Genomic DNA, 24,293 nt, shown 5'->3' on the forward strand with positions numbered 1-24,293 from the left:
TTAGCTGAGAAGATGCTATGAGAGCACAGAAGATGGTCGAAGCTTTTGTTATTCCACTAATATTATTGGTGCATTGTCCAGTGTGCTCCGAGATGATTCCACGTATTCGGTTATATGACATGGATCAACCCATACGAGTTCTACAGTAGCCAGGGATGACAGGTTCCTGATCTTTCAGGTCTTTTGAGATTGCCACACTACCATGCTCATCATCATCATCATCATCATCATCATCATCATCATCGATTTTCCATTCCAGAAAGCCGGGTGGAGGTGTTTACAAGCCTCTTCCAGTTTGTCCTGTCCGTCCACAGCTGATGTTCTTAACTTTTGCTGTCAATTTACATCACATTTGGCAAGGTCTTTGAAAATATGCTTTTTCCCAACTATCACGAGGCCTCCCTCTGGGCCTCACACCAACAGCATTCCTTTCATAGTATGCTCTTGGGGTCCTAATTGGAGGCATCCTTCTCATATGTCCATACCATCGTAATCTGCTAATTCTAAGGTTTCCAACAGGCTCCTGTCCAATCCAAGTTGTTGCTGAATACTTTCATTCCTTATTTTGTCTCTCCTTGTCTCTCCAGGTCAGGTTACCAACCTGTCAAACTAAGGGAGAACTAATGGCTATGGGCAGAGGAGTTCACCCTTAGGGGGCTTGTTGAGGCTTTGTGTAGGAAATGACACATAAATTCAACAGGAAGCTGCTGCCTTGCAGATGTGGCAGGGGACTGCTAAAGGCTAAGGGAGATAACCCTGACAGAAAATCTTCTCTAACATTAAGCCTAGCAAGTAAGTTGGAGAGTAATTGCAATCGCTTTCACGACAAATACGAGCCTCGGATCGAAGAACTGCTATGGTCTAAGACAAAAATCAGTAAGAAACATCACTGTAGTGAGAGGACTGTAAGATGAAGGTTTCCAGAAGCCAATTGGAGGCAGCATTGCCAACTGCATGGAGGAGGAGGAGGGGGACTACTGGAGGAGCATCCCAGGGTGTAAAATCAGGAAGAAATGGTGGAGGGGGAGAAGGGCTTAACTACTAGTGTTTATTTCAGGCAGTACCCGGCAGGGTGGGGGGGCATGTATAATTCTTCTGTGAGTAAATGACCCCCTCCCCCAGAAATTTGTCAGTTTGTACACTCCATAAGTGAATATTGTCCTATTGGCTACCTATCAGAAACACACCCTCTCCAAGAAGTACAGGAGTGGTGTAAGCTTGAACTACTCAGAGTGATAACAAGGGAGGAGGGCTTCAAGTAATTTATATTTCTGCCCAGGTTTCAGATACACTAGCCAGAGTGAAGGTGCAGGTGAGGAGTTGCTACCGCCACGTTGCTTTATGCTCAAAGTCTGGCAGTCATTCTATTATTTCAATATTACGTGTATTATTGCTGATGTTTTTATGAAAATATGCAAAGTAAAGAACATTATTTTCAATAATATATTGATTTATTCATTTATTTAGCGTATGATGAATACAATATTATATACAATATATACAACTACCATCTCAAGTTCATAACTAAAGTTCCATGTCAAAATTTAATAGCCAGAGAAGAGCTTCATTCGAGACACAGTTTAAGTCCTCTATAGAGCCTCTGTAACCACGCAAAGGACACTCAAATGCAATGTGATCCACTATCTGCATTATACTGTAGGAATGCATAAATTCCCTATGCAAACAAAATCCCTGCAGTACAGCACGTAAGGTCCACTTTCCTCAACACATTAGCATAGGAAAATGAACACAACGAAAATTATTCTGATAGACTGCATATAAGTACGCAGCTGAGAGGCGTGAGTAGTCTTAAAGAATATAATAAATAGAAAGAGCATTGAGACATGCAAGGTTTCAAAAGGAAGCCATCGATGTGTGTTCTACATTTTCCTGATTATTTTATTATGAAAGAATTTCCCCAGGCGATTTCAGTAGGGAGGAACCTTTTGAGATAAAATCGTCGGTGGGGGGGGGGGGGGGAGAAGACCCTCCCTTACCTCCCTCAATTTTTCATCCTGGAGCATCGTCCAGGAAACAATCCAGGACATTGCGGGTAGCATTCTGCACAGCATGAAGTCTTGAAGACAGTCTCCCAACTGGTCCAACACCTCAAAACTTTTTATAAAGATTTAACCTCAACCTCAGTTATTCTTAATGAGTCATCGTATTTTAAATTTAACTCTATCATCATCTACATGTTATTTAAAGTACATACTAGAACACCACAGCAACTTTTACAGCAATTTCAAAACAGAAGATCACTTCCTAGGATCCCTTGCACACAGATTTTATCACAAATTTGAACATTGACTTGTTGAGAGTTTTAGCTCAACATGAAGGAATATTTTTATCTCCTCCTACTCCTCCTCATCAAATGTTTTTATTTTGTATATGTCAATTTTTGTATCTTAATACACATTTTTAGCTGAAGATGTTCCAAATCAGGAATGAAACATGTACTTTTTTTAGTCATTTCACTGGTCTTTAAGCTGGAATATGTTTGTGATTACACAGACTAGTCATGAAAATCAAATAAGTATTGGAAGGTGGGATTCTTCTTTCAACCTTAACGCTAGTCGAGTTGATGCCAATATGGGACAAAAATGAGATTTATGAGTCATCATCTCTGCTTACTGCTAAGTATGGAACTACTGCAACTAACACGGGATCGCCAAATAACGCAAATAACGCTCTAGCGTCATTGATAATGCATAATTGATTAAATTATGTAGAATTATCTACTGCAAATCACAGTCACTACCGGTGTAACGGGGAAGCAAACGTAGTTCCCAGTTTGAACAACAATCGCACAACTTTTTGGAGGTAGTCGACCAAACGATTCATGTCACAAGATAGCAGCTGTTCACCACCAGCCCTACTGCTGCTATCCAAGACAGGCTCCAATACTCCAGTCTCCGTGTAACGAGATTATCGTCAATATATCGTAGTATTTATTGTCCCTTGTGAAATGATACAACAGATCATTCTCAAATTTATGCCACACAAATTCAAATATCGGCTTGTGGACGTGACAGTTTGGAGTGGCAAAGGGAAAAATTTTGAAAAAAAAAAAGTTTTTGTTTTGCAGATTGTTGCGTTTGAGGTATTATTCACAAAATTCACATTATTTTGCGATTTAAATTCAGTCCTGGACAACATGAAACATGTAAATACGCAAAAATAAAAGCATCCTAACATTTAAATTTGATTTTTTGTTCTATCGCTAATTAACAAAAACCAACACCTCTAATAGTAACTGTGCATATCAAGAATGAAAAGACAATAATTTCAATAGTGGTAAAAATGACTGTGACAGTGATTCTAGTGTTAAAAATAATAATAAAAAACAGTGTTGAATACATAGTTCTTGGTGTTGCTGAGATAATCTTCTATAGGATTGGACCTGTTTTAAAAATTCTTCGTCTTGTAGATATTTGTAGAAGGTTCAACATAACCTCTTCACCAGATAAAGAAAAGTCTGTAATGTACAAATATGTAATAACTATGATGTACAGATAAATAATAATAAAAATAATCAAATTTCCTTATATACGGTAATACTCAATATCAATCTGATGTGGACAACATTCTTTTACACACTTGACTTTTATAAAATTGTATATGAAGTGAAATCTAATGAAGCAATAAATATTTATAGGAGGGCAACTACAACTATAACTTACTGGCGGTGTGACGTAAAGCCACTAGCAAAAAAAAACACCTTACTGGATGCACCATTAGCACTACTGATCCTTCTTGAAGCTCTATGTAGAGCTTACTGGACCATTATCATCTAACAGACTAATAAATTGTTTTTTTTAACCCACCATAAGTACTGATGATGATGATTCTTATTGTTTAAAGGGGCCTAACATCTAGGTCATCAGCCCCAAATGGTACAAAATGAGACGAAATGTAATGACAATTTAAAAGTCCAAAATTATCCACTGACCAGAATTCAAAACGTGATGATATGACGAAGAATGAATGGGTGAATATGAATTTAAAACAATCAGTGTATCCAACCCGTAATGCTTCACAGTCCCAGAAATTAGTGTTAAACAATTGTATTACTGACTGCTTCTAAAGCACAATCCTGAACTGATGTTGCTTGTTATCTAAAGGGGTCCAAAATCCAGGTCATCTGCCCCTCATAATGGTAGTTATCACTAGTAAAGTAGAACCATGATATTCGTCAAGTTGCGGTACTAATCAAAAGTAGCGTAGACTCGCGGTATTCCACACATTATGGAACTACTGACAGGTAATGTAATATGCGCATGTAACGCAGACCTATGTTGTTTCTCACAAAGCGGCGCCACTTACAGGCAACAAAAACCTACGGTGTTCTTCACATAGGTGTACTAATCACAGGGACTCGTACTATCCCGTGGTGTTCCTCACATAGTGGGTACTAATCATAGGCAATGCTGTCCCACTGTGTCCCTCATATAGTGGTAGTAACACAGGCAATGCCCAGACCCATGGTGTTCCTCACACGATTGTACTAACTGCAAGTATTGTACGCGCACTTTTTAGTGATAGATTTTTGTACAGGGTTGAGGAGTAAGGAGGGAGCACTGCTGGTTCCGGTAATACTGCCAACTGAATGGAAATGAAATCTGAATTGAATTGATAATATGATCGATCAATATGAATTTTCTAAACCTTTATTATCTTACGCCAACAACTGTGTCACACACGCACAATATATAATACTATATAACATTTCTCGATGCGAAACTTGTTCCCAGCATGAATTCTATAGTTTGGCTTTGCTGTGTAAACAACAACAGTATAAGTACGTAAAGTGTATGCCAGATGTCGCACAGTGATCATGAGCGATTCTTAGTGTTTCGAAGGTTGCCAATACGAATCTTGAAGATAACCGAAGTCAACCGATTCAGCACTAAGGTGTAAATCTATCGCTAAAAAGTGCGCAGATAATAGTCTCATGATTATAATTCGATCATCCCTTGGTCGCCCCTTTTAGTTGCCTCTTATGACAGGCAGGTTATACCGTGGGTGTATTCTTTGCCTGCATCCCCCACCCACAGCAGGTTGTGTGTTTGGTCCGCGAGAGGTATTTTATTTAGCTCAAGTCCGCCGGCAAGCCAGTTATGACCCCACTAACCGCCACCTAGGATGCGCCACGTGAGAGTATCACCTCTCCCCCTGCTACGCCAGCATAGTAGGTTTGGAGCCACCGTAAGGGCTGGTTTACACGGGTAGAGTAGCGAGGCGAGTAGAGTAGTTAGTAGAGTAGCCACGTTACTCTACTCTACCGCTGTCTGGTAGAGTTGACACTCGTATCGTTCATACGGGAGTAGAGTCATACAGTAGAGTAGAGTACAGTAGTAGCACCATGTCAAGACGTAAGCACATTGTAAGGAAGTGTTTAAAGACATTTACAAACATATTACTGCAAGAGGTTAGTGAAGCGTTAGGAGAAGAAGTAAATGAGGAAAAAAGGGAATGGGTAAGAGGCTGGCTTAGTAGGAGAGATACACTCGGGGCATCGGCATTAATTCTGAGAGAACTTGGCAATTTGGAGAAATATGGGGGGACAAACTCGACACAGTTGGCCAAGAACATGAGGTATCGTCTCAGGAATCATTTTGTTAATGAAGGAGCAGTTCCCTGGCAGTACAAGCATGCATTTTAACCCAGGAACACAAACGATTGAATTTTTATGACTTTATTCATTATTGTACAGAAAGTAACGGCAGTGTAATCATCCCCTCAGGATTTTACTAGTCTTCGACTGTGAATACTGTAGTGGTGATTTCTAAGATAAAACTATATGAACGAGCTCCAGTCTAATTATAGATCATAATTCTGGCGAAGGTTTTAGTTCCACGGTGAAGGGGTGAGGTACTCCTTTCCCCAGTTTGACTGTAGTGATGTTTCTGTTTCCATTTTTTTGTATTTCAGCCAACCTAAATCTTATCCGAATGAAATTTTACACAATTCATTTCAAAAGTTATAGAAAGAATACCCATTGGCCATCAGTGTGTCGTCTCAGAACCCACGAGTCTCAAAACTCACGAGCAGGACCAGTTCTTCTTTGAATGGATATATGACCACCCTACTAGTGATGATATAATCGGATATTTTTAAAAAATCAAATAGCTTCCATCCGGTTATTTAAATAATGGAATAAATAATCAAATGAATTTCAAATATCATTCAGTTATATCGCGTAGAATAATCGGTTGCGTCATGAATAAATTTTTCGGTGTAAGTGTGTCGGATGGATAGTCGATTGAATTATGTGAATAGATGAAAAATAGAAATACGCCTTTTTTTTTTTCAATCCATGAAGTCCAATGCTGAAGACGGCACAAACACTCATTTCCCGAGCCATAGGAATTAACAAATGAAAGTGAAAATCCCGGCCAGGAGTCGAACCTGGGACACCCTGGACTCATTGGACCACAGGCCAGCATGCCAACCATGTATCCATGCAGCCGGATGACATAAAATTAAAGTAGGTATATTGCCTGCTGCTAGTTAAAATAAATTTTCAGTTGGTAGTAATTACCGGGGCTTAGTTCTATTAAGAGGCCAGAAGACGACATTTACTTATATAAGAAACTTTATTTTACCGATATTAAATATTACGACTGTTAATTCACTCATTTAGTTTCATTAGAGATTAATTTGGTCATGAATCTCATCCCAGGGAAATTAAATTACTTATCTCCATTCCCTTCAGAAAGTGGGCGAGTATGATGAACGGTCTCTGATACGCTTTCCAAAAATAATATGAACTCATGCTCCACACGTATGACTGAGTCATGTACTCCCAGATGCCTTACTTAGCCTAGATTAATATATTACATCACGCCCCCACGCGATTACACGAAACGCAATGTTATATACTCGTAGTATTGACTACTTGGGTCACCAAATTTATAAAATCATAAATTAAAATGTGTCAGAATTTTATCTAAAATATAGCGAAGTAGCCAGTCGCTATCTTTTACGTTTTGTTGCTATATGACTTAAAAAAGACTCCACAGCGCTGATGTTGATGATCTTTTATGATGGTGGTTCTTTCCCCAGCCAAGAAAATGTGGAAAGGTTCATTAAAAATCAATAAGTGTTGAAAACAATGAAGGAAAATGTGGTGGTGGTGGTGATTACTGTTTTAAGAGGGAGTGCAACTGGGCAGCCATCCTCTATTAATACTAATCAGAGGGAAGAAATGGAAGGTGGCCCATACTTCGAGAAAATGAAGGTTTCGGGCAAAGAAAGACAAGGGCCTTTTCTAAAAAATGTAAGTACCCCTGGGGACCCTTTTAGTCACCTCTTACGATAGGCAGAGGATACTGTGGATGTTACTCTGCCACCCCAACACACAGGGGAAAATAATGGTCGGTGAATGACACAGAGGTGTATTATTATTATTCGCTAGGGGCTTTACGTCGCACCGACATAGATAGGTCTTATGGCGACGATGGAATAGGAAAGGCCTAGGAGTTGGAAGGAAGCCGCCGTGGCCTTAATTAAGGTACAGCCCCAGCATTTGCCTGGTGTGAGAATGAGAAACCACGGAAAACCATCTTCAGGGCTGCCGATAGTGGGATTCGAACCTACTATCTCCCGGATGCAACATTATTATTATTATTATTATTATTATTATTATTATTATTATTATTATTATTATTATTATTATATCAAAAAAAAATTCTGTGGTCTTAAAGGTAATATAACGTATTTTTCCTTTTGATATAAATTTAATGTTAATGGTATTGTGGCCTCAGGAGAGGCCTGGTGAGTGAGTCACCGCGCACCTCACCCCTCCTGCCGTCATCGCAGGCACCTGCTATCCGGAGTCGTGAATTTTGAGACTCATTGGAATATTAATTTAGCTATTAGTTTGCAGTTGTGAGTTTTGATACCATTTGCTACTAATTTTCGCACGTGAGTTTTGAGACGTAACCGGCCATAAGTACACTGTAAATTACGCTGGCGTAGGCCTAATTTGCAGTAGCTTCTTCGCCATAAATATCCCAATTATTGATCTATTTAATTTTTTTAAGATCTGACACTGTACTGTAAACAATAATTATTTTGGATATTCCAAACAACATATGGAAACTATTCAATTTGTTGGGGAAATTACTGTTATTGCTGAAAATTAACGGCAGTGGCAAGTGATATGTAGAAGATCCCTATGTATGTTATTAATATGATTAATGTACACAGTCCTGCACCATTGTATTGCCTAACTTAAACATTACATGTTATAAACCTCATTTTAGGTCCGTATTGATAATTTAACAGTTCAACAATGATAAAGGTGTTTTAATTTATTCCACCTATTCAATACTTATATTATCACGTATAGTTGTTACATAATTAAATTCTTAGTTACATGGGACATGTTTCGCCCTCAATTAAGGGCATCTTCAGCCTAAATACAATAATCAAAAATACAACTAAATTAAAAGTGGACGTTAAATACAATCATCAAAAATACAACTAAAATAAAAAGTGGAAGTTAAAAGTTTAGTCTGTTCTTAAAATTCAGAACAATAAAATTGTGAAAAATGATAAAATAAAAAGATGCTAATGGAAAACTGTCTTATGATTAAACTATAATCTTGTCAGAGACTAAAACTTCTATTAAAATTCGAATTAAAACAGTTCATATAAAATATTGGAAAATCAAAGTGGTAGTAATAAAAAGCCAACGACATGAGGGCGTGTACACAAGCATAAACTTGATTGTCATGAATACAATCTTTTCAAGGCCGTTGATGAAATTCGTAGTAAGTAAGGCAGAAGCATCTATTGAAAAATTGTAAGAGGCCGTTAGCACCGGTAGGTAATAAAATGGCTGAATCCTTGCCAGAAAATGTCAACAGATGCAGAAATAAGTTTTCTGTAAGAAAAGGAAAAGAAGAAATAAGAAATTGAACGTAAGGAGAGAATTCAGTCTTACATAATTTTGAAACAGATGAGGACTTACATGTAAGTGGAAGTTGTTATTTCTTAACTACTGTTGAGTTGGTTGCTGCCCGTCTGTTGGCTCTAAGTCTGGTGTTATAACTGTGCTGCAGAGGCGGTAGCGAACTCGGAGGGGAAGGAATAGGGGAGTGCGGAAGGGAGGAGAGGATGGGTGGAGTCAAATGTGACGAGGCTGACAAAGGGGCGGAGTCAACTGCATTGCTGGAAGTAGGCCTAATATCTGTAGGTATGGGAGGAGTATTAGGGTTTGAAGAATTAAATATATTAGGTATCCTAAATTTATTCGAACTAACTGACTTTAATAATTTCGGCATTAATTCATGTAACATACTTTTATTGTCCGTGGTTTCATTGAGATTCTTTTGCTTATTGTACGTCTGATCTAAATAGATGTATAAACTTTCTAATTCATTCAGCATTCTTCCTTTTTGTATGTTTCTAATTATCGTTCAGTCTTTCTCTATGGATTCAAATCTGTGGCCAGTCTCCCTCATATGGAAACTCATCGCTGAGTATTTCCTATGTTTTTCCGCGTTAACATGTTCCATGTATCTTGTCATAAAATTTCTCCCAGTCTGTCCAACATATGAAAAATTACACTGAGTACATTTAAGTCTGTATACTCCCGATCCTAAATAACGATTCTTATCATAATTAACTTTTTTATGATTAAAGAATATGGACTGGTTAGTATTAGTAGTTTTAAAAGCTATATTAAAATTATGTTTCTTGAATACGCTAGTAATCTGGTGTATAGCTGGATTATTAAAAGTGAATGTAGCATACTCAGTTTTTTTGGTCTTTTCTGGTATCAGATTCGTAGATAATTTGTTCTTAATTTTATTGATTAATTTGTTGATCATTTCTATTTTGAAACCATTTTGTTTAGCGAGGTATCTAATATAATTCAATTCTTTCTTCAAATTCATGGGAGATAGAGGGATTCTAAATGCTCTATAAATTAGACTGTGAAAAGATGCTTGTTTATGTGAACTCGGGTGTAAAGAGGAATTGTTTATAGTTGTAGATGATTGTGTCGGTTTTCTAAATATTTGGAAATCAAAAGTGTTAACCTTATGCGTAACTGTTATATCTAGAAAATTCAATGAGTTATCGACTTCGTCCTCTTTCGTGAATTTCAAATTAGGTTCGATTTCATTTAATTTATTTAAGATTTCTTGACTATTAGTGACATCTTTGTTTATGATTACAAATGTATCATCTACATATCTCAACCATAAATCTATTCCTTTAATTTTTGCTATTATTTCATTGTGTTCGATTGAATCCATAAATATGTCGGCAAGGATGCCCGATATTGGGTCACCCATTGCTAATCCATTCTGTTTATAAATATTATTGTTAAATGTGAAGTAGTTATTGTCTAATACGAACTTTAACAATCTAGTGAATTCTTCTACTTCCATTTTACTAAGATTACTGTGTTTACAAATATTATCATGAATGATATTAACAGTTTTATCTGTCGGAATATTCGGGAACATATTCACTACGTCATACGAACACATCATCTGGTTTGGAAGTACGCCAAATCCAAGCAAAATGTCACACAAGTCAATAGAATTTCTTAATGGTTGTTTATTATTAAAAGTGTAATGTCTTTTCAAAAAATTGTGAATGTATTTGGAGACTTTATACGTGGGAGAATTACGGCAATTGATAATCGGACGAATCGGAATATCTTTTTTATGTATTTTGGGCATAGCTCTAGTTTCCGGGAGCCTAGGATTCATATTGACAAGTTTTAATTGTTCTTGTTCAGTAAAGAGAGATGTGGATCTTTTAAGTAAGGCTTTTAAGTTGCGTTGAATTTTAGTTAGCGGATTTTTTGTTACTAATGTGTATTTATTATTATCAAAAAAATCTTCAGTTTTTTTGATATATGTATCTTTATCCATCAAAACGATCGCACCCCCCTTGTCAGCCTTGGTTACTATAATACTGTTATCTTCAATTTTCGATTTCATGTTTTTTATTGTTTTCTGTTGTTTGGGATCAAAATTGGAATAAATTTCTTTAGCCAGTCTGGGTAATTTCTTCTTTAACTCCAATCTTACTTCATCTTGTACATCGCGTGGGAGTTTTGATATGTTCGCCTCCGCTTCTGCAACTGTGTTAATGATATCTATTTCTCTATCTTTATTAGGCCAATTGTATTTTGGACCCCTTTTAAGTAGGTCATTCTCTCCTTCCGTAAATTTTACCTTGGTCAAGTTAACTACCGTGGGAGTGACATTGTCCGATGGGCCCTTAATTTGTTCTTGTTTCGTTTGTTTACTACGACGTATTTGTGTGTCTATTAAATGATTCAATTTCTTATTCAATGTATCCTGTTTCTTACTAAGTGCGTATGTTAATTTGTGTTCCATGTGTTGATAAAAAGACTGCCATTCTAATGGGGCTAAATCCTGTGTCACCGCTAAGTGAACGTTATATAATTGCAAATTCAATTTGGACTTCTTCCTGTAATATGCCTTGATTTCATTTTTAAGCCATAATTCATTTACCTTATTTTGGGTTACATTATGGCTTGGATTGCTTATGTTCTTACGTTGTGTTGATTTTAGAAAAGTAGGTACAAGTTTTAGTCTCAGACATTGTTTAAGAAAAGCTAAATCTTTTCCTAACTTACAAATCTTCATTTTCAGATTGAAAAACTTATTTAATCTACATTTTGCCTGGTTGGCTGTCACATTAGAAAGTTTATACATCTATTTAGATCAGACGTACAATAAGCAAAAGAATCTCAATGAAACCACGGACAATAAAAGTATGTTACATGAATTAATGCCGAAATTATTAAAGTCGGTTAGTTCGAATAAATTTAGGATACCTAATATATTTAATTCTTCAAACCCTAATACTCCTCCCATACCTACAGATATTAGGCCTACTTCCAGCAATGCAGTTGACTCCGCCCCTTTGTCAGCCTCGTCACATTTGACTCCACCCATCCTCTCCTCCCTTCCGCACTCCCCTATTCCTTCCCCTCCGAGTTCGCTACCGCCTCTGCAGCACAGTTATAACACCAGACTTAGAGCCAACAGACGGGCAGCAACCAACTCAACAGTAGTTAAGAAATAACAACTTCCACTTACATGTAAGTCCTCATCTGTTTCAAAATTATGTAAGACTGAATTCTCTCCTTACGTTCAATTTCTTATTTCTTCTTTTCCTTTTCTTACAGAAAACTTATTTCTGCATCTGTTGACATTTTCTGGCAAGGATTCAGCCATTTTATTACCTACCGGTGCTAACGGCCTCTTACAATTTTTCAATAGATGCTTCTGCCTTACTTACTACGAATTTCATCAATGGCCTTGAAAAGATTGTATTCATGACAATCAAGTTTATGCTTGTGTACACGCCCTCATGTCGTTGGCTTTTTATTACTACCACTTTGATTTTCCAATATTTTATATGAACTGTTTTAATTCGAATTTTAATAGAAGTTTTAGTCTCTGACAAGATTATAGTTTAATCATAAGACAGTTTTCCATTAGCATCTTTTTATTTTATCATTTTTCACAATTTTATTGTTCTGAATTTTAAGAACAGACTAAACTTTTAACTTCCACTTTTTATTTTAGTTGTATTTTTGATGATTGTATTTAACGTCCACTTTTAATTTAGTTGTATTTTTGATTATTGTATTTAGGCTGAAGATGCCCTTAATTGAGGGCGAAACATGTCCCATGTAACTAAGAATTTAATTATGTAACAACTATACGTGATAATATAAGTATTGAATAGGTGGAATAAATTAAAACACCTTTATCATTGTTGAACTAACTTAAACATGTCGAGACACATGATGAACACGCTGTGTAACACTGAAACTTGAAAAATCTTCATATTAAGTGAAAATCCAGCTGACACTTGTTTATATTTTATGTGTAGACTCCAGACTTCTTGGATCTTCGTATTTTCATGAGTTCTTGATTGTATGTACATCGTAAATTTTTTATTTTCTATTTCAGTTCCGTTAACCCAAAACCCTCTTTACCCATTTTCGCAATCAAGTCCTCTTCCGCCGCCCATCTCATATTCTTATTTCTATAAGTAACGCTGTTTATTTTCCATAAACATTCTTTTTCGCTGTAGAACTCCACAAATTTGCAAGTTTCTTCTTCCGTCCACTTCATTTTGCCGCCAAATAAACGCTCCACGTAATACCACCGTCTGTACACACATGCAAATACAGCAGTCGAATGATGCGCCGGCTGAAAAATCGAGCGTCCTCGGACTTCTCCGCCAGCTCTCGGAGCTCGGTTCCGGTGGAGGGGGAAGGATAGTGGTAGAGTTACTTTACCGCAGCGGAAACCCACTCTACTCTACTGCCTACTAACTACTCTACTCTACTTGCTACTATCCTGGTCGTTTACACGATGCTAGTAGCTCTACTATCCACTCTACTCGCCTCGCTACTCTACCCGTGTAAACCAGCCCTAAGTATTCTTTTAGATCCTACCTCGTATTTTTACAACTTGAGACACATTAAAAATACGTGTGCAAATCTACCGAGTCTGTTGGGTAATATCACTACACTTTCTAAAGAGGACAACTTCTTCAGTCTCATGTAAAAGATTCCAAACCTATTTCAAATTCACATGGTATAACTTCTGTTAAGATGAGGCATACTTGAACATATGTACCTTGCAGTGACCCACGTTGGTGAGCAAGTGTCGAAATGTTGTCATGAGCTGCATGAATTCCTTGCAATCTTGGGCATACAGAAGCAACACTTGTGGATTTGAAGGCTGTACTGCTGACATCACTGAATCCATGACTGAAACTTTAAAATTATCAATAAAATGATAAGCTCACATAGAGTTTCCCATTCATTAAATTTATAATCTTAATAAAGCTGAACAGTTAATCTGCCAGTCAATACTTTTGTAATTTGTGTATCACCTTTTATAAGATCTTTCTCAGTACGATTTTTCATATCAACATCATGTTCAAAGAATTAGTTAAAAATACAAATGATCACACTGCAAACATCATTATAATTATAATACACTGCTGGAAAAAAAAACATGCAACATCTTCAAGGATAAGGTTATTTTATTCACAAGTGATGTGACAGGTGAGCTCACAGGACAAAATAATAGTCACCCCTGGAGAAATCATTACAAGCATCATTTAATACCATGTAACGCCACCTCTGGACTTGATAATTGCCTGGATTCGGTTAAGAAGCGTGTCCACAAGGTTGTGCAGGTACATCACATTGAGGTGAAGCCACATGCTGAGGATTTTATTGCGCAGTTCCAACAAATTGCGGGGATGCTGATGTTGGCATTTTACCAGCGGTTCCAACACGTCCCACAGATTTTCAATGGGTTTCAAGTCAGGTGATTTCGCAGGCCAATCGAGATGTACGTATGTGTCCAGCCTGATGAACTTTTTGCTGTTGCCATCTTGAATAATCGGGGTATCGATAGCAGATATTGACTGAAAGGCAACACTTGATCATCCATCATAAACACGCTGGTTCATGTCAGTGGTCACCTCAGGGAGCGGGCCCAATCCACGATACGAAAACGACCCCCAAAACATCGGAAACCCACCTCCGGCTTGAACCTGACCTTGCACACATCCAGGATGCAATGCTTCATTTGGCCTTCGGTGGACATGACGACGTGCGTCATTCGAATACAGGCAAAAATGTGATTCATTCAGACCACATTACGTTCTGTTAGTCAGCTACTGCCCACATTCGATGATTTCTAGCGCATAGAAGATGCACAACTTTATGGCCTCTTGGCCGACTCCAAATGTTCATTGCATGCAGTTTCCATTGCAATGTTCTCTTGCTAACAGGTTGGGATGGACATTCATTCAGTGACTGCAGCAATTCCTGTCAGGTTTGGAAGCGATTTTGATTCACAAGCCATGAAACGCGTCTCTGGTCCCTCTCAGTCAGGATCTTTTTCTGACCATAATTCTGATATTGTGTTTCGTAGCCACGTGTGCGATTGAGCATGGGATTCGTTCGCTGTACTATCTGTACGGGCTTAACGATCCACCTGTGCATGCGCACTCGGGTGACTAATTTTTTGTCCAGTGAGCTTAGTTCATCACTGCAGGAGTATATGATTACAAATTCAGACCAAATGAAACACATGTCAGTAAAGGGTGCCCATAGAGTCGCATCCATACACAGTGCACCCCCTACTGGCAGCAATGCAGGCATGTATTTGCACATGCAAACGATCATAAAGGTGCCGAATGGCATCCTGCGATAGGTTGTCCCAAGCATCTTGCACCTTTTGATGCAAGTTGACAATGGCTCTCGCAGGCTCTGGAGAATGCATTTCCCGCTTCATCATATCCCATATGTGTTCAATTGGCAAGAGATCTGGTGATCTTGCTGGCCAGGGCAGTTGTACACCATGTCGAGCACACTGCATCGCAGCAGCTGTAAGTGGACGTGCATTGTCCTGGTGAAAAAGTAAATCATTTTCCTTAATTTAAAGAAATAAATTTCAATATGACAGGTCCGCATTGAACTGTGATTATAATAGTATTTAAATAATATATTATTCTGGTCCACCTTTTCAATACAAATTGTACAATGTTTTAAATTACATATACGTTCAGGGACTAGTTTCGACCTAACAGTAGGTCATCATCAGCCTAAAGCAAATCAAACACAAATGTATCAAAGAAATTAAACAATGTAAACACACAAAGGTCTTAAAAATGTATATACCATGTAAGATATTAAGATAAGAATTTGAGAGATGTGTTGCACTACGTTAAAAAATAGCTCTATGGTAGAGAATCATAAAAAACGGTGTGCTGTACAACATTAAAAAAGTTTAAGAAAGATCATTAAATTTATGTGTGGGTCAATTATGAATAAAGGACCTCTCCTTAACATAGCAGAGAACTGCTTTATACATTTGGACCAATATTTTAATCCAAATTACAATCTTAATGACATTTCCAAAAAACTGAATATTCTATTTGAGCTGCTCATTCATATTTTCAGAAACACAAAATCAAATAGTTAAAGTCTGATTTTTCGTTCTATTTACAGTACTTTACTTAGGCAACCTTCTGTATTCCTGTATCCCTCAGCCCCGCCTTGACAATCTCCCCCATACCTCCCCCCCTTCTCTTTCTGTTTCCCTTCTCTCTCCTCTCTTTCTCCCCGCACCTACTTCACAAGACTTCGTTTGAACCTCACCCACTCCACTCCTCATTCACGCTTCATTTCCAGCTCCGCTCAGCTTGTTACACCATGAAGAAATTTCCATATGGCATATTTCATTTATGTATATTTTTCCCTCTAACGTAACTTTCTATCTTAGCTGTCATTTATTCAATGTCAACTGTACGGTCTGCATTGTACTGCGAAATCCAACCATCTTTATTTACTATTATGTATTAAGCCTTCACGCGCAACAATCTTCATCCTTCAAGATTCTAAAAACAGAAGAGACTTTCTAACATCATGCTTCGCATCCATACGTATTGAATTTATGAATATCTTGAGAAGACAGCGTGACTTTGGCTCAGCTGATCTTTGAATGGAAAGCAGCATCTTTAAGGAGCCAGCTTATATTGAAATCCTTGACCAGCAATTTAAGGATCTTTCTTAAACTTTTGTAATGTTGTACGGCGCACTGGATTTTTTATGAATCTCTACCATAGAGCTATCTTTTAACGTAGTGCAGCACATCTCTCAAATTCTTATCTTAATATCTTACATGGTATGTACATTTTTAAGACCTTTGTGTCTTTACATTGCTTAATTTCTTTGATACATTTGTGTTTGATTTGCTTCAGGCTGATGATGACCTACTGTTAGGTCGAAACTAGTCCCTGAACGTATATGTAATTTAAAACATTGTACAATTTGTATTGAAAAGGTGGACCAGAATAATATATTATTTAAATACCATTGAAATCACCTTCCTGTTGAAGAAATGGCAGTAAGATGGGGCAACAACCTGTACAATGTAGCGGGCACTGGTTACATTACCCTGCAGAAATACCAACTGTGACCGCGAGTTGTAACTGATGGCCCCTCGCACCATGACCTGGGTGTTGTGGGCGAATGCACTCTGGAATAGCCGTTCACCAGGTCTATGCTGTACACGTGTACGTCTATCACATGCATACAGACAGAACCTACTTTTGTCACTGAAGACAACAGAACGCCATTCCCCTCACCAGTAGACTCTTTCACAACACCAGAGTAGCCGTGCTTGGTGGTGTTGCCGTGTCGTGGTGTCCGTGGTAGCCTGGCCAGAGGCACACATGTTTGTAACGCTGCTGCAAGCAGATGGAACCCAATGGTCCTTGGCGACACAGCACGTGCAACATGTGACCGGAGTTCGTTTCTGCATGATGTTCAATCGGCCACCGCTGCTCGCACAATGCGATCTTGACGTGCATTTGTACTACGTGGACGCCCAAAGCCTGGTTTACGGGTGTGGGAATGTTCCACAGACCACTGCTGAAAGCAGCGACACACCATCGATTCATTGTGCCTAACATGTCAGCAATCCGTCGATACCTCCATCCAGCTTCCCGTAGGCCCACAATGTGACCTTGATCAAATGGCTGCAGTTGTTCAACAGAAGCCCGTACTCATTGGCGGGGCACGGTTGTACCCTAGAATGAATGTTGCAAATACTGTTCACCTCTAACCTCACCAAAGTTACTGCCTGCAGAGTCAAAACGGAGTGCCATCTGATCGCCGATGTCTGTGACAAATAAATCACGAACACAACAACCCCTCAGTATGCACATATCGTACCCTGGTGCCACTGAACACAGTCCTCGAGGATGTTGCATGTTTTCTTTCCCCCTGCAGTATAGTAAGCAGAAGGGTAAGGGTTACGCATACGACTACAATTAACATAAATATGTGTGTTTTAAAAAAATTTATTTTACGCCCACATTGGAGCACTGAAATCAATATAGCCTACAGTCAAGTCTCATGAATATTGGTTACAAATTTGGTTGATGTTTCTTCTTTTGTTCCCAGAAATGTTTCATTCTCTCTGACCTGGCTGCCCGTTCTCCGTCAGTTATGTTGTACTGTTTGCGTGTATAGGTCTTCAGTTTAAGTCTCACATCGTTATTTGTCAGGATCCTCTTCTCTTCTATGTTTTCAATTTGTTGAATTGTCAAGCCTAATTCATTAAATCTTCTTGGACTTCTTTGAACCAGTGATTTTTAGTTTTACTTTTCCAAAAGTAGTTGAATAAATGTTTGAGTATCCTAGTCTCTGGTAGTCGTGATATGTGACAGAAAAAAGCAACTATTCTTTTCCGCATTTATCTATTACAGACTCAGTCTCCTGGTATACCTAATGAAGTTAGGTAGTAATCGCCATTGTCCATCTAGTTGGTGTTTTTTGTTTAGAATTATTCTAATGATTCGTCTACCTATTTTCTGTAATTTATCTGTAGTTAATTTCGTATTCAAATTGAATAAGGTTTCACTAGCATAGGTTGCTTCAGGCTTAATAACGGAGTTGTATTGTTTAAATTTTGCATTTATCGAGAGAGATTTCTTCTTGTAGGTTGGCCGAGTAATGTGTTCTGCTTGTTTTAATTTGGTAATTCTATTTTCAACTGATATTTTCTCTTTTAAGTTCCAAGTTATAATCTCTCCAAGATATTTAAATTTATTAACAACTTTAATTTGTTTGTTATTAGTCAGTGTGATAGGTGATGTTTCCACTTTGAAGGATGGCATCATTTCCGTCTTTTCAAAGGAGATTTGTAATCCAATTTTTGCTGCTATTCGTTCTAATTCTTCAATTTGGAGTTTAGCCTCTTCCACACTACTTGCAAGTATCGCAAGGTCATCTGCAAATGCTAGATAATTGAGTTTGATATTTTTGCCAATCTTGATGTTTGGCTGACATTTCTTAGACCATTCTCGCACGACTTTCTCCAATGCACAATTAAACAGTATTGGTGAGAGACCATCACCCTCTCGAAGACCAGTCCGGATTTCAAATGATTCAGACAACTCTCCTCGGAATTTAACTTTTGCTCTAGTGTTCTTGAGGGTAACACCAACGAGATTAGTGAGTTTCTGGTGTAACCCAAAATCTTTAAGGATTTTAAGTAATGACTCATGAAGAATATTGTCATACGCTTTCTTGAAGTCAACAAAAGTGATAACTAGCTTTCTGTTTTTCATTCTTTGATGGTTCATAATCCACTTAAGACTAACGATTTGGTCAGGACAACTTCTTCCAGGTCGAAATCCCCCCGATACTCTCCAAGTTTTTGGTTGAGCTGTTCTTGAATCCTCGTGAAGATAATTCTAGTCAGGATCTTATATGTGATATCAAGTAGAGAGATCCCTCGGTAATTATTTGGATCCAGTCTATCCCCCTTTTTGTATATTGGATGAATTATAGCTGTATTCCATTCTTCAGGCATTTTTTCAGAGTTCCATATGTCTATGATGTGTTTGTGTAGGTTTTGAAGTGTTTGGTTATTTGCATTCTTTCACAGCTCTGCAACCACTTGATTTTCTCCTGCAGCTTTATAATTCTTGAGCCAATTAATCGCTTGAAGTACCTCATGGAAGTCTGGTGGAATAACTTTGTATAAGTGTGCTTTATTTTTTGGATCAGGTGAAAATTCTAGGAATTTTTTTGGGTCTTCAGCATTTAGTAATTCTTTGAAGTAATCAGCTAGAATTTTGGCATTCGTGAGCTAGTTGTCCTTGTTTATTTCTCATTGTGAGTGTAGGTGGAGTATACACTGATTGATATTGTTTAAATGTCCTGTAATAGTCTCATGTCTTATGTTGTTTGAATGATTCATCTATGTTAGTTACGTTTTCTTTTTGATGGTCTCTTTCGATTCTTCTAAGTTCTTTAGCCGTTTGTCTTCTAGCAATAGTTAGTTCATCTCGAGATTGTGCCGTTTTCTTTTGCTGGTCATTTAGCCACGCTTTGTGTCTTTTCTGTATTGCCATATCACATTCCTCATTCCACCAGGCGTGTTTCTTTCTCCTTTTCATAGGAGCAATTTCTTCGGCAATATTTTTTAGTATGTCAATAATCGTTTCCAGTTTGTCGCTTAGAGGTGTTTTGGATCTCTCTGTATACACAGCATTATTTATTAAGTAGCTGGGGTCATATTTCCTCCTTCTAGTGAATTTAGATGGTTTGTGATGTTTTCTTGGGGTTAACTTGATTTTAATCTTTGAAATATAATGATCAGAATCGATGTCCACCCCACGAAAGACTTTGACATTATAAATTTCTCTATGGTATTTTTTATCGATTGCTACGTGGTCTATCTGAAACTCACCCAGTTTAACATTAGGGCATTTCCAGGTCATTAATTTATATGTGTGTTATAATAATAATAATAATAATAATAATAATAACAACAACAACAACAACAACAACAACAACAACAACAACAACAACAACAACAACAACAACAATAATAATAATAATAATAATAATAACAATAATAATAATAAAACACAAAATATTACATGAAATTACAACAAAATAAATTGTATGATAACAAAAAGACAGGAATAATAAATAAATAGATACAATAAAACCTGCCTTTAGCAGAACCTTTATGAACTGGAAAACTGTCCATATCAGTAAATTTTCCTGGTACCGAGAATTAAGGTTTAATATTCATGCAAGTTTACCTGTATTTAGCGTAATTTGTCTGAAGTGGGAACGAAGGAAATTTGGGACAATAACGCAGAAAAATATATTTCCTTCCTAACTCACTTCAGTACATGTGTATTCAGAATGGATCTAAGATGGCTGAGATAGCATTTAGCCTGGAAAGGAAATCAGACAGTCTGGCTGTAAGGCGGCAACTCTATCTGCAGACCACGACAGGGATATTCTGTATGATTTGGACATCCTTTACTGTACGAATGCAGAATGACCGAAACTTGAGGCACAAAACTTAGGGGCCTCCTCCATCCCCCATCTAATTTCATCACCATGCGAGTGCAACACTAATGAGTTGTTGATTAAGGAACGCAGGAATTTGGGAGGGTGGGGGCACTACATGCTTAATAATACAGAGCTGTTTACAATTAGCAATCGCGGACCTGTGTGCTGTAGTTACAATGTAAATTTTAAAGTGGTGGTAGGAAACGCGTGGTTTTAGATTTGAACATAAAATTAAGGTTTTAGAAGCTAGTGAGAGAGACAAATAATCTTTTAAGCAAATCATAGCAAGGTTTAAGACTGGAAAAACGCAAGTCTAAGACATTCTTAAGGAAAAGGCGGATTTAAATGAAGAGTGGTTAAGGGGAAACAGAGCAGTGAAACGAAAGTTCAGAGTAACTGGGAAATGAGGAAATAAAATTGTTTGGGAATGGTTTGTTAGTGCAAGAGCAAGAAATTTCCCTGTATCAAGGAGAGTGCTACAAAACCATGCAAGAGATGTTGCTCGGAAAGGAAGCTTTTCGAATGGAAATTCTAAGTTCCCATGGAGGGCATTACATATTTTTCCACCAATAGAGCATATCAAAAATCAGATAAAAAATTAGATGAATGACTTTTCAGGCGTTTGCTCTATTAACCAGCGTAAGATGAAATGAAGGGGCATTTAAGGAAGCTTTTACCGTTCCAGTGGGTCTTGGAAAGTTTTAAAAGGCATCAGATAGTGCTGAAGGAGATCTGCAGAGAGGCTAGAGATGTCGCTGAAGGGGCATTAGACTTAAAAAATCGGCTCTCTAATTAAATGCTATGAATCCTGGAACTTAGCTAATGGTGATGAAACCGGTCTATTTCTCTGAGCACTACCTAGCAAAACATTATCTCCGAAAGGAGAAAGATGTACAGGAGGGAAACTTTCTAAAGAGGGATTGACAATTTTCTATAAGGTTTTCTTTCTGAGAATCTTGAAAAGCCATTAGTTGTAAGAAAAGCAGACAAACCCAGATGCTTCAAAAACATGGATTTAAGGAGTCTAGCTGGAGATCCAATAAGAGGGCACGGATGATGTCATACTTAATGTAAGAATGCTTGATGCCATTCAAGTCAAGAATGAAGCAACAAACCAGGACCATAATTCTATTTCTAGACACTGCTACATGCCATCCAGCAATACAGCTTTCTAACGTTAAGCTTGCTTGATTCCCTCTAAATACTTCTAGTGTAACTCAGCCAATGGACCAGGGCATCATCAATTGTTGATTACAGAAAACTGATAATGGCATTGTTGGCTGCAAACATGGAGTACGTGACCTCTGCCACCAAACTGACAAAGTCTCTCCGTGCTGATGCTGTAACTGGATTGCAGAAGCAGTAAAAGGGATGTCGCCAGATAACGATACGTCAGTGCTTTTACAAAACCAAGCTTGTCTCACATCCTGATGAAGGAACCATAATAAATGAAAATGCTGATGTGCTACAACAATTTCTCAAAGTGTAATTTTATGGTAATGTCAGTGCAGAAGATTATGTGGCCATTGATCTAGAAGTTGAGACAAAGGCGGCGTTAGAAAAATTGAAGAGTTTACCGCTCATCACCTCCAACAAGAAATGAAAACAGAAACTGATGGCGATGAAGAAGTTGGTTCGTGTAATGTGATGTCCTACTGACATGCTCTATTAGCCATGAAAGGACAATCAGTGTTTATCTCTAACAAATATTGATGCAACATTTTTCAACGTTATTTGCCATGCCCGCATTTTAATTGAGAACCGTTCTACGAGGAATAGTTTTGTCCAGTGTGCAATTCTGGAAGAAGTAAATGCCAGTACTACACATTGTGAGGAAGTTCTAAGTAAGAAGAGATTTGTGTTAGTGTATAGAAGTGTGCGATTAGTGTCATCATTGCATCTACTGGTGGATTCTCTAATGGAGGTTTGCACTTACGATTTTTATTTTATCTTTTGACCACCTTTATGAACCGAAATCCAGCATACAGCACAAAAAATTTTGGCCCCTTGGGTTTCTGCTGAGGACAGGTTTTACTGTAATGAAAACAAGAGAAATATACTGAAAATGACATGATAGTAGTGAGGCATCATAATTACAACAGGTCACACAGAAACTCGCAAGCAGAACTTGCACAAAATTTACAAAATATAACTTAAATAGTAATTAAAAAATTAAAGATGTTCAGGGAAGTATGCAAAGCTGTATGTTAATATAATGCAATACACTGGAAATGCACCAATCAAAGTAAAAATACATTAGCTACTAATGTTCTATAACAATCTGACTTACTCATTCGTACAGGTCTTGGTTTGAAGTGTTTTCGAGCTATAAGATAGACTATAGCTCCAACGACACCGATGGACAGGAAAGCGCCAACAGTAATAAATATTCCATCTTTGTTGTTATTAACAGGAATTTTTGCAGGAAGAGGTTCGGTCTTCTCCTCCTCATAACAGCCTGGAAAAGGAAGGGTATTCACTATACCAAATACAGTAGAGACAATACGTAACACACAGCGAGATATCGAGGGACAGCTATTAGAGCTCTCTCTAGCGGGTAGACCTGAGAACTACTGATTCTGTCATAAGAGCACATGTATTTGTGTGTGAAGTGTTTGGTGTTATTTATGCGTTTTCAGTGGGCTGACATAATTAAATAGCAGCATGTGTCATTCCTTGATATCTCCTCTCAACATGAGGGGAAAGGTATGTGCTGTGTTTGGCTGCAGTAACTATGAAATAGAGAAGAATGCGCGGTCTTTCTTTTGCTACCCTCGTGACAAGAAAATGTAAGTAATATTGTTTGCATATATATTCTTCCAGTGACAAAGAGATTTTTATAGAACTTCATAATCTTCTGACCTGCTCGACCCATATTTTAACTGGCTTAAAATATAATACGCATATTTTATTGTATAGTGCAGCAGCTGACCTTCAATACTGATGTGTTGTAGGTGTGATCTGTGGGTTTTGAGGGTTTTGAATTGTCACAGAAGTGATTTGGGTAAGGTGTACAAGAAAGAAGGGACATCACGCTTATATAAGAATTATAAGATCTGTTTAGATCATTTCCAGGCCAGCGACTTTAAAAATCCTCGACTATACAGCCAAGGGTATGTTACATTTTTACTCTAATTGTACGTAAATATTCCTCAAAGCATCACTATCGACAACATTTTCATACTTGTCTTCCTTTTATCCCTCTTCTCAGATTAAAGCCGCGATTTTATAGATTTTCTTTCTGTTAGTAGGCTTCATGTTAAGAGGAAAATTGTCCAGCTTTTAAATGTTAATTCATTACATCATATGTGTAAGGAATGTGCCGATATTTTTATTGACAAGTGTCTTAATGTGATGATACAATGTTTTT

The 24,293-nt window shown here is 37.7% G+C and overlaps 1 protein-coding gene across 7 annotated transcripts in view; it reads right to left on the bottom strand.

Moving 5' to 3' along the window:
* LOC136881088 (uncharacterized) overlaps positions 1–24,293 on the bottom strand; it is a 525,856-nt gene that overhangs the window by 16,809 nt on the left and 484,754 nt on the right. For 6 of the 7 annotated variants that reach the window (XM_068229307.1, XM_068229302.1, XM_068229304.1 and 3 more), the window contains exons 10-11: positions 23,214–23,381; positions 13,656–13,795 (exon numbers count right to left, since the gene is read on the bottom strand). In XM_068229307.1, the coding sequence (XP_068085408.1) occupies positions 13,656–13,795; positions 23,214–23,381 (308 nt within the window). The remainder of the gene's footprint in view (positions 1–13,655; positions 13,796–23,213; positions 23,382–24,293) is intronic. The other variant, XM_068229305.1, reaches the window with a different exon arrangement.

Source organism: Anabrus simplex, chromosome 9 (assembly GCF_040414725.1).
Source record: "Anabrus simplex isolate iqAnaSimp1 chromosome 9, ASM4041472v1, whole genome shotgun sequence".
Lineage (NCBI taxonomy): Eukaryota > Metazoa > Arthropoda > Insecta > Orthoptera > Tettigoniidae > Anabrus > Anabrus simplex.